Genomic DNA, 12,009 nt, shown 5'->3' with positions numbered 1-12,009 from the left:
TCAGTTGTATTGAAAGCTCATTATATTTAGTGTTTTATTCACTCATAAGCAAGCATGGCTCTTGGCTTGGAAGAAGTTAAAATAATAATCATGAAAAAAAATCTGACAAATATAAGCTGAAGGATTACCCTTTTCTGACTGTCCCACCCCTAGTTAAGCCTCTCAGACCTCAGAGAGAGAGGTTACATGGAAGAGTCCTTCCGGAGACACTGTCTCCCAAGTCTAGAAGTGGCACCTTGAGTCTATACCGCGTCCTCAAGGTCTCAATAGCCGGTGGCTACGGTGCCAAACCAGTCTCTCCTGCTTAAGCCATTTCCTCCCAAAAGAGGAGCTAGATTTCACTTGTTTTCCTTTCAAACATGCCACTTTATGTGCACAGATAACATAAATAACACGAATAACCACAACTGACACAGAACATTGACTAGAGCCAGGCAAGGTTCTAAGTGCTTTATGAATAGATTGTAAATTCAGCCCTCACAACAACCACATGAGGCAGAACTGTTTCTAACATCATTTTCCAGATGAAGAAGCCCCGGCATGAAGAGGCTAAATAACTTGTCCCAGTTCACACAGCCAGAAATAACAGAGCTGGGATTTGAACACAGTCAGTTCGGCTCCTGACAACATGTGATGCTTCCATTTTCTCTATTTAGCTGCATTTTATTTCTTTAGACTTCTGGAAATGGTTATAAAGAGGTTTGGGATCAGGGAAAGTGGTGAAAAGGGAAAGAAAGAAAATAATCTTCAATTAGTTCCTTCCCCTTGCCAACTTGCACACTTACACACACATGTGTACACACAGGCTCTATGCCCCTAAAATACAAATCCATTTTCTATACTTTGTATTTATGTTTTATTTTATTTTTAATCCTCACCTGAGGATATGTTTTTATTGAATTTAGAGAGAGAGGAAGGGGGGAAGAGAGAGAAAGAGAGAAACATCGATGTGGGTGAGAAACATCTACTGGTTGCCTCCCTACATGCCTCAACTGGGGATCTAACCCACAACCTAGGTGTGTGCTCTGACCAGGAATCGAACCCACAACCTTTTGGTGCATGGGATGACCAAATGAGCCACCCCACGAGGACCATTTTCTATACTTTTTAAAATGTTATCATTCTCCTTCTCCATTTAGCAAAATCCCAACTCATCCTTCAAGGTTCATATCCAACGCCACTTCAATAAACTCCTCCCTAAAATCCCACACAATATTACTTTTTCCTGCCTCTCTGCATCAGTGTTACTTGGATCAAACTGCAAGGTATAACATATTAAATTATTGCTAAATATGTGTCACTCCTACTAAGCTCCCAGTACCTTGATGATGGGGACTGTGTCTGATCCATATTTACTGCTATTCCCACTCTCACGGAAATATGAGTCATGGGCACATATTTGGCACTCTGTATTTGTTAAATTGAATGGAATTATTGTGTAATGCAATAGATTAATTATAGCTTCATAATTTGGGGCCAAAGAAACAGAGTTCTGGTATGGATAATTTAAAATAAGTGCATATGAAAACAGTAAGTTGAGGCTCTTTGTGTCTCGGTTTTCTCATATCTAAAATGAGAGGGCTGGACTGGCTTAAGAATTGCAGTTGCATGTATGATGTCAGGTGGGTACTAGATTTATTAGGGTGATCACTTCGTAAGCTATGTAAATGTCTAATTACTGGGTTGTACACCCGAAACTAATTTAATATTATACATTAACTGTAATTGGAAAATGAAAATTTTTTTAAGTGGAAAAAAAAAAGAATTGCAGTTGTGTGGCAGTTGTAGTGGCATAACCTACCCAACCCATAGAACACATTGCCAGCTGCTTCCTGCTAGCCCAGAAGCAGCTTCAGACAGCTGCCTCCCCACAGGGCCCCAGGCAGACAGGACTATCTGATCAGGTGGCTTGTAACAAGAAATCTGCTGGCGGCTTCTAATTTCAAACATTCCTCATTTTGACGAATGACAGGGTAGAATCTGTTAATTGACATGTTCTTTTGATTGAATTAGGTTAGGTAATTTCACACTTGACTCAAAGCTCTCTCTTTCTCAGTTTTCATGTGTTGGGTGTTTTCAGTAGTTCCTTTTAGTATAAGAAGAGAAATATGACACCAAAGGCTGTGTATGTGCTACTTGACCCAACAACTGGGTGACACTCAATTTGGCTTCTGACAAAAATGTTGTTCATATCTCCATAAAGTTTGAGTTTGAACAGGATTTTGCAGCTCCCAGGGTTGTTTCCCCTTCCTTGCTCTCCAGTACTAACCAACTTAGCACCTGACGACTTTTTTAAGTTGACCACATGGCACATGAAATCAGTTTAAAACACACACACACACACACACCATTTGAGGATCTTCCTAGCTTTTCCTCTGGTACGCCAGCTGTCACTGTAAGAAATGCCTGTTTTAAATCACCAGGCAAGGAGTAAAAAGCAATTCAACTCTGTTTTCCAAGGAAGTCACCGAGGCATTCAAATTCTGGGTCACTTGACATTGGCTATCTTCAGTATTAAGTCAGAAAAGAAAGGAAGGATATTTGGCCTGCTCTGTATTAGTAAATGCTTCACAGCTTGTTATTTCTGGAAAGTGAAATTCCAAACTGGCCAGTCATCAGCTAATTCTGGAGAGCAATCTACAACCTGGGATATTTTGTCAAGAGGTTTCGAAAATTCTCATGAATATTCAGATGTATACTATTTCACTTATCATTTTCATGTAGCCTCTATAAACAATTAATGAGTTTGCATTTTACTATAACTATTTCTAGAATAAACTCTTAGTTTATGTGTGTAAAACACACACTAAATGCCCCTAAACAAATGTCTGTTTGGATACAAGGGTAACAATGGAAGGTCTTTGGTGGTGTAAAACATCATCAAGTAAAAAGGCTTCAGCCTAATTTTTTTCTATCAGCAAATAATGCATGTAAAATGGTATTTATCATATTGAATCCCATCACAAAGGTGACTGTTGCTTAGAATTCAACCTTATGTTTTGAGTAAATAGTTATTACCCAATTTAAAAACCAATGAGCTGAGAGAGATCGATCCCATTTGGATAGATTTTGAAATTATATAAATAGAAAAAAATCTAAAATAAAACCCCAACCCTTATGTTGGGAGGTAATTAAAAATTACAAATAATTTTAACTATTCTAAATGTAGGTTGTTTTCCTAAGATAATATGGCAGCAAATACTAAATTTAAATATATTGTGAATAACTCTACTCTTATAAACAAATTCAATACATAGTCTATAATAGAATTTATAAATTCTCATAATATGCAAAAATAGAATAAGACCTTTCCAAATCTCCATTCTTTCTAAGATATATTTATCATATTATTTCATTCCTACATTTTAAATTATTATCATGCCTAATGACAATTTCTTTAAGTGTCTATTTGCCAATGACCTTAGGGGCAATGTGAAGAATTCCAAACATGTATTTTTTAAGTGTCTCGCTTAAGGATCTAGCCCAGTATCCACATATAGATTCAAAAAGGTGTTGAATGAGTGAAAGAATGCTGCTCACCAATACCCACACATGCTCCAGTGAGTTTGTGTGAATCTCCTTGCAGACTACAATCCATATTCTCATTGATAAAATTGATCTAGACTTTGGGTTGGAAACCCAATGAAATCTGGTTCTTTTTAACTCAATTCTTTCCTTCTTTTAAAGAGAATTGTTCTCTTTTCCGGTAATTCATATAATTTTTAAAAATGACTAAGCAGCCGAAACCGGTTTGGCTCAGTGGATAGAGCATCGGCCTGCGGACTGAAAGGTCCCAGGTTCGATTCCGGTCAAGGGCATGTGCCTGGGTTGCAGGCACATCCCCAGTGGGAGATGTGCAGGAGGCAGCTGATCGATGTTTCTCTCTCATCGGTGTTTCTAACTCTCTATCTCTCTCCCTTCCTCTCTGTAAAAAAATCAATAAAATATATTAAAAAATGACTAAGCAATACATCTGTATGGTCTAAGAACTAGAAAGTATATGGGTGCACAGGGAACAGTCTCCTTCCTCACACTTGTCTGCCTTCTACCCAGCTCCTTCCCCACAGCTTATTGCTCTCCTTAGATTCGTTTTTTTTAAAATATATTTTTTACTGATTTCAGAGAGGAGAGAGAGAGAGATAGAAACATCAATGATGAAAGAGAATCATTGATTGGTTGCCTCCTGCACATCCCCCATCGGGGATTGAGCCTCCAACCTGGAAATGTTCCCTAACTGGGAACCGAATCATGACCTCCTGGTTCATATAGATCAACTCTCAACCATTTTTACCTCTTCTTCCAGAGTTCCTTTACACAAATAAAACAAATACAATTTTCCCTTGGTATGCACAGGAGGTTGGTTCCAGGACACCTGAAGATACCAAAATCCACAGATGCTCAAGTTCCTTATATAAAATTGTGTAATATTTGCATGTAACCTATATTTGCAAATAGGCTACAATAAAGCATGTATACACATAATTTCATTTGCATGGATTCAGCATAGTGCTTGGCATGTTTCAAATTCAAGTTTTACTTTTTAGAACTTTCTGGGATTTTTTTCTCCAGAATATTTTCACTCTGCAGCTGGTTGAATCCGTGGGTGTGAAACTGTGGATATGAAGTTTCCTGACTATACAGATATAAATGTTCCCCTACCTTTTAAACCAATATATAGCCTGCCATACAAGCTATTACATAAATATTGCCTATTAAGAAAAAACAACATGGGACTGACCAAAGAGCAGCTGCTGCATGTGCGTAACATTTGCTAGACCTCAGGGATTTCCATGACCCGAGGGTGCCTAGTGGAAACTTGGAATCAAGTTTGGAAAGGGCTCTAAGGGAGCCAGGCACCAGGCACACATGCCTTTGAAATACGTGGCTAAGGAACTAACTGTTGCAAACAGAGGCAGCATGACTACATGAAGCATTATCACACACTTATTCCTATTATTTACCTCCTTCTATTCAGGAAGGTCATTCTCAATTATTTCTTTCATACTTGTCTTCAGTGTCAGACCCAGGAAGCTGCAGTTGGGAACCATAAAAGCATAAATGCCAGCAAAGAAATCACCAACCACCTGGGTTCTTGCTTGGGCTCTGGGTTCCCTGCTCATTGAGGGGATGGATGACTTCTGAAGATTGCATTAGCAGCATTGCAAAGTAAGTCAGAGCTTCATTAATAGACAACATGTGCAGGAATGTATACCAATCCCACACAGAAGTTTACTTCCAGAAGTGGATTTATTTACCTTGGAGCCAATAAGGCTGAAGTTGTAGGGTCTCCCACTAGCATGGGTCTCCACAAGACTGTATGTCTAATTTATACTAACTTTATATTCTTCTTTGTAAAGAGTACCCCCAAAATGAATAAACCTCATGCCCCACAAAAACTGGATCTGACCTTTTTTATTGCCATAGGCAATTTTCAGTTATCTACTAGCTGATTGTCCACATTTCAGCTTTCAGAAGGAGAAAATCTTGTTCTCAGAAGTATGGTTAAATATTTTCTTGGTGGTCCACTACTTCTTTTGTTTTAATATTTACTTTTTCTTTGACTTGCAGGACAACAGGACTTTCTGTGAAATGCTCTGATCTGTCCCTACTGGAAGAATCTGGGGTAAGAATGAAGTTGTCTTCTCCAAGCAGTAAAGGGAGTGTAGAAACTAGGGAAGGCTTTTCCAGTAAATTAACAATCTCCCAATCATTCCCGAGGCAAATCTTGCCTCTGTCCCTTGGTTTGTGTTTAAAAGGAGCCTATAGGACATAAAATTCACATGTTGAGGAAATGAATATTTCAAAGACAGATATAAAATTTTAGTAAAAAATCATACTACTGCTCAATTCCATTAGTGAGGATAACTGAAAATTGACAGTATTTCTATTTTTCAATTTAACTGGAATTCTAAGAGTCGACATTTTGGTCATCTCAAATTTTTCTGGAGAGTTTTTATTTTTTATATAAATATTTTGTTTTTAAATCACTAATTTTCCAGCCAACAAAACAGAATATAAGTTTAATCTTTGACATATCTGAGCTCTGCTTTTGTGGAGCCTGTAACTCCAGTTTAATAATTAACACCATCAATGTCCACTTGGATGCTTGTACTCTAGTTTCTGTGAATTTAGTAGAATAAATAAATGCTTAAGAAATGAATATTTACCTGCCAGATATTACTTTTAAAAATCATCTTTAACTCTAATTTTTTAAAAGCAGAGATAGGATGCTATGTAATAAATATATGTACCTAACTAAGGACTCTGAGTATTTGTTTATTAGTAGTACATTTGAATTTTATGAAAGAAGAGTTTTTAATGGCCAAATAATATTTCTTGGAGCTGGAAATTAGTTATCCTTCATGCATTTCTATAGGAAAGTCTGGATTTTTTTTTTTAGGTGACATGTCATCCATTTTTGAAGAGAAAATATCCCTTTAATAGGCCAAATTATGCAACTCTGTAGTCACAGAGAGAGATGAGGCAAAGATAAGTTGATTTTTAGCTTACTATAGTATACTTTAAAGTTTATAAATTTATTTTTTAAAACTTCATTTGCATTGAAATATGTTCCTACATTTCTCACTTTTGTGTACTATAAATTATTTGCCTTGATAATATATAGCTGGCTTGGATTTTCATTCTTTGATTTTCAAACTCAAAAACCCTGAAAAAAGTTTACATGTAAGAAAAATTGCAAGTAAAGCCAATGTTATTAAAGGAAGGTTGACATCATAGGTGAATTTTTAAAACCTTTCCACCTGCTTCTTAAGAATAACCTTAGTCAGGTAACTGGATTCTATCTTGTCAGCTACCTCCATTTATGCTAGCCACGTGTCTGACCAACATTAGAGATCATGGGGAAAAAGGAGAAGGAAGCAGGGACTCTGCAAGTGACAATGTCCTTCGGTGTAGTGTTTATACTGCAACATAGGGTGCATTTACCACCACTCCCGATAGAAAAAATAGCATGCAAAAATTCATGTCAGAGAATAAAGTAAAAAACAAGTGACAATGTCCTTCGGTGTAGTGTTTATACTGCAATATAGGGTGCATTTACCACCACTCCTGATAGAAAAAATAGCATGCAAAATATCCATGTCAGAGAATAAAGTGAAAAATGCCTTTTGAGTTGGCTCAATCATTTTCATACTTCTGCTCTCTGTGGCAGATATGCATGACACATAATAAGAAAATTCTGAGCTTAGGAATCAAAAAATCACTGACAATTGCAATAGGATATACAGGATGTCCAAAACAGGTATACACACTTTAACAGCTGATAGCTCAATTGATGTTTCTCTCTTTTCAGCCAGACTAAGCTTTGAACAAAAGAAATTCATCCTAAAATGCTACTAGAAGTTTGAAAATGCAGTTGAAGTACAAACATTTTCAAAGTATGTATACATTTATAATTATTCAAAGTGTGCATACATTTTTGGGGTCACAGGGTGTCCCCCCATAAATGCATACATACTTTAACAGCTGATAACTCAATTTTCACTCCTTTTCAGGTTTAACTGATTTGAAATAATGGGTGAAGCCAGACTAAGCTTTAAACAAAGAAAATTTATCCACTAGACTTTTTTATGGGGCTACAAAAGGATAGAGTTTACAGTACAAAACAAGCAATAGTTGATGAACTGAGGGCACACATTATCAGCAGTGCCTGGACCAAAATGGTTATCAGTTTGAAAACAGGCATTGACAAAAAAAGTTACCCATTTCTGTAGATTCTTTTAAAATTTGAAAGTGAACTGTATGTTAACAAATACTGACTTTGTAATCTTTCAAAGTGTGTATACTTTTTTAGGCGGGGGGCTACCATATATAATGGAAGGGGAAAGGGAGCATTTATTCTTTATGGAAAGAAGATTCCTTCAGGCCCCTTATTGAGTAATATTTCCCATCAAATCCCCTCTTTTTTCTTGGCTTTAGAAAAAACACATTGAGACCTCAGCTCAGATGATTAGTAGAGTTGGAACCCTTTGGGTTTTATTTTTTAAAAGGCAGTATTGCTTGTCATCACAAAATGATACCTATATTTAATGAGAACAAATTTTTATGATCTATAGAAATTATAGATATACATTTTCTTTGTATGTAAATATGTTGATAAAATTTTAACACTTTAATAAGATAAAGACCCATCTGTATAATCCTACATAATAAACAGCCAGGGACCATAAGTGTAACAACCAGAACGACCGCTCCACCAGTCACCATGAGGTGCATTGACCACCTCTCAGTCCCTGCCCCCCCGGCTCATGATTTCATGCACTGGGCCTCTAATATAATTATAATGTATCATAACGTATGCAATACTGTTTTTCCCATACATAAAATATTAATCTCAGTATACTTTCTTCACTATTTTAAAAATCTATACAAATTTGTAAATGCTTTCAATGACTCCTGCATATTTATAATGCTGAATATTTTCACTAGAGGTTAAAGTAATTTTGTATAGTTGATTATAGGAGTAGTTTTCAAAAAGATAACATACCATGTGACACGAGGTGCTGGCCAGCCAGATACAGAACAGTGTAATTTTACATTTTCCTTCTCCCAAACAGTGTGGGAACGAGGTTTGATGACAAACTCAGGAGCATGGAGAAGATGATCTTCATTCATTTTTCTATGAAATGCCTCAGTTTCTTCTAACTGGAAAAAAATCAAAATATTATAAAATCAAAGTAACTTGTACTATAAAAATAGCAAGCAGGAAAAAAAATAGCAGCCAAAAAAAAAAAATAACAAGCAGAAACCAAAATTATAATTTTTCCATTTGGAGCCTGATTTTTATATTTAAATCAAATGCATATTCTTTGCTCCTTTTTAAAATAAATACACCATTTAAGACTTCTGGCCAAGATGGCAGTATAGGTAAATGTGGTACTCAATTTCTCAACAGAAACTTTGCAGGCCAGAAGGGACTGGCATGAAATATTCAAAGTGATGAAAAGCAAGAACCTACAACCAAGATTATTCTACCCAGCAAAGCTATAATTTAGAATTAAAGGACAGATAAAGAGCTTCCCAAACAAGAAAAAGCTAGAGTTCATCACCACCAAACCAGTATTAAATGAAATACTAGAGTGTTCTTTAAAAAGAAGAAAATAAATTTTAAAAAATATGGCCCTAGCTGGTTTGGCTCAGTGGATAGAGTGTCAGCCTGAGGACTGAAGGGTCCCAGGTTTGATTCTGGTCAAGGACACATGCCCAGATTGTGGGCTTGATCCCCAGTGGGGGGCATGCAGGAGGCAGCTGATCAATGATTCTCTTTCATCATTAATGTTTCCAACTATTTCTTCCTCTCCCCTCCTCTCTGAAATTAATAAAAATATTTTTAAATGGATAATAAAAGACAATAAATATATATCAACAACCAAATCTAAAACTCAAAATAAATGCACGAGCAGAACAGAAACAGACTCATAGACACAGAGAACATTTTGATGGTTGTCAGATTTGGGGGGCAGGGGTTCTGGGGATGGGTGAAAGGGATTAGGAAGTTACAAAATAGTCATGGGGATGTAAAGTACAACATAGGGAATAGACTCAATAATACTCTAATAATTATGTATGGTATCCAATGGATATGAGATTTAGTGAGATGATCACTTAGTAAATTATACAATGTCTAATCACTAGGGTGAACACCTGAAACTAATATAATGTTGCATGTCAATGGTAATTGAAAAATAAACAATGATTTAAAAAATAAGAAAAATTTTAAAAGCTACACCATTTAATTTTTAACATTTTAAGGTCAAGGTACATATTTTACTTCCCGAAGGTGGACTTCTTAAGATTCTTTAAAACCTTAATTTCTGTAGAACCTAAAATTACATGGAGTTTAAAATGATTGTTTGTCTTTCTCTGACCTATATATTTTGATGTCTTCTTCTTAGTTTCTTTGTTTCTCCACAAGATCACATATCTCTTCATTTGAAACAAGTCAATTTCTATCTACACACACACACACACACACACACACTACATGCATTTCTACTTTTGTAAGCTATATTAACTTGTCTTTTCTTACTGTTTTTCTTAGTGACAGATGTTCTGCCTTTTCTCGAATTGCAACTTTTCTTGACTTCTTCTCAAAAACTTCCTCCTGGTGGAGAGTGGACAAAGACTGTTTCGATACTGTGGACTGCTTGGATGTTGTGATTCCTTCTTCACTAGCAAGAAGATTCCTCTGGGCTATATAAGCAGCAGCTTCTTTAATTCTTTCTTCTTCTGTGTCTGTTATTCCACTGACATGCACTTGGCTAGAATATAACAATGGCAAAATACAGATATTGTGAATGGCAGTGATAATATTGCCTAATTTTACTAAGTTCAAGGTACCAGACCTCAGACATTGTGCACCATGCCCAAAGAAAACTTGATAGAAAACCTGTTAATCAGGAACTAACTCTTCACGTATGAAGTGACTGTCACCTTAATAAAAAGTGGTAACAACGATAATAATAGCTATGGTGGCCCTGGAGTTTTGCCAAGTGCTTTTTACACACATTATCTCATTTTACCACCACAACAACCTTATGAGGTAAACTTTAAAACTTTATCATTTCAATTTTAGATATATGATAACAAGGCTCAGAGAAGTTAGATAACTTGCCCATGGTCATTTCCTTGGTGTGTATAAATATGATTGAGACTATAATAAAAGATTAATTTATGACTTCCTTCCAGAAAACATCCTATATAATAAAAGCCCAGTGACTGAACTGTGGAATGACCAGAACAACCAGTCAACCAGTCACTATGACGCACACTGACCACCGGGGGCAGAAGCTCAACGCAAGAGCTGCCCCCTGGTGGTCAGTGCGATCCCACAGTGGGAGCGCCGCTTGGCTGACTGGGATGAGCAGCGCTCCCACAGTGGGCCGATCCCCGCAGGCCATGCCCCCCACCAGTGCACAATTCCATGCACCGGGCCTCTAGTGATACTATAAAATAAAATGCAGTTTGTGTGCTGTGATTCTGATACATGACTAATGTGCTTAATCTGAATCTATAAATCAATTGAGGTAATGCATTGGCCAGAGCTGTTGCATGTATAAATAAGTTCTAAATTTACATGAGATCCTTATGCCTACTGGGTTTCTTTTCTAAATAATAAAGGTTTCATGTGCATATATGATTGTGTATGTATGTATGTGTATATATTTAATAGGATGGTCTTTATACTTGCACATAGTTCTGATGAGATGCTAAAACTTGCATTTGAAGTGACCTTTATAAAAGTTACTTGTTTTTATTTATAATTGATGATAATGCCAAGTGAGTAGTAACACCCAAAAGTGCTCTACAGTAGTTTATGATAGAGTCTGTGCTGTGGTTTATTAATGTTGTCAAAAATACTTGGATTACTTTTAACCTTCTTCAATACCTTTGTCATGAACCCCATTAGATGTTTCAGTGAGGAAGTATATTGATTAGGTTGAAGATTCTTTTAGACCTCTCAAGGCAGAATTGTATATTTGCTTTTCTTATAATAATAATTACCTCTAAATTTAAGCAAACACTGCCATTGTGTTTACAAATTCCTGGCACCTGAATCTATGCAACTTGCTGAAGAGCATGAGTCAACATTTTCCTAAGTTTGGAATTTCTTATGGAATATTACTAAAATATCTGGTAGACAAGACTAGTCTACTCTGTTTCTTACTAAACTTAATAAGTTGTAATTTCATTTTCCATATCTCTAGTTCTCCAAATATGAATAACCCAGTCTCTACTAAGGAATTTAGTAGTATATCCAGTATAATTTAGGAAGAGAAAAATAAAAATAAAACAATTTTAGCTTAGTGTCTTGATATAATTACCTCTCTCTCTCTTTTTAATGAGATTGGGAATGAATTAATAACTGAATATAAAACAAACCATAATGAAAGTGCCTGGAATTCTCTATAGAGGTTAAAATACAATAGAAAGATTTGAAATGAACTTTCTAGTAGGATATAATCTCTCTCTCTCTCTCTCTCTCTCTCT

At 36.1% G+C, this 12,009-nt stretch overlaps 1 protein-coding gene across 1 annotated transcript in view; it reads right to left on the bottom strand.

Annotated features, from left to right (window-relative positions):
- MYOM1 (myomesin 1) overlaps positions 1-12,009 on the bottom strand; it is a 114,886-nt gene that overhangs the window by 80,170 nt on the left and 22,707 nt on the right. The window contains exons 3-4 of the mRNA XM_014541637.1: positions 10,049-10,280; positions 8,507-8,664 (exon numbers count right to left, since the gene is read on the bottom strand). Of these exons, the coding sequence (XP_014397123.1) occupies positions 8,507-8,664; positions 10,049-10,280 (390 nt within the window). The remainder of the gene's footprint in view (positions 1-8,506; positions 8,665-10,048; positions 10,281-12,009) is intronic.

The sequence above is a fragment of the Myotis brandtii genome, unplaced genomic scaffold, assembly GCF_000412655.1.
Source record: "Myotis brandtii unplaced genomic scaffold, ASM41265v1 scaffold276, whole genome shotgun sequence".
Taxonomy (NCBI): domain Eukaryota; kingdom Metazoa; phylum Chordata; class Mammalia; order Chiroptera; family Vespertilionidae; genus Myotis; species Myotis brandtii.
This window is presented reverse-complemented; position numbering and strand designations above follow the sequence as displayed.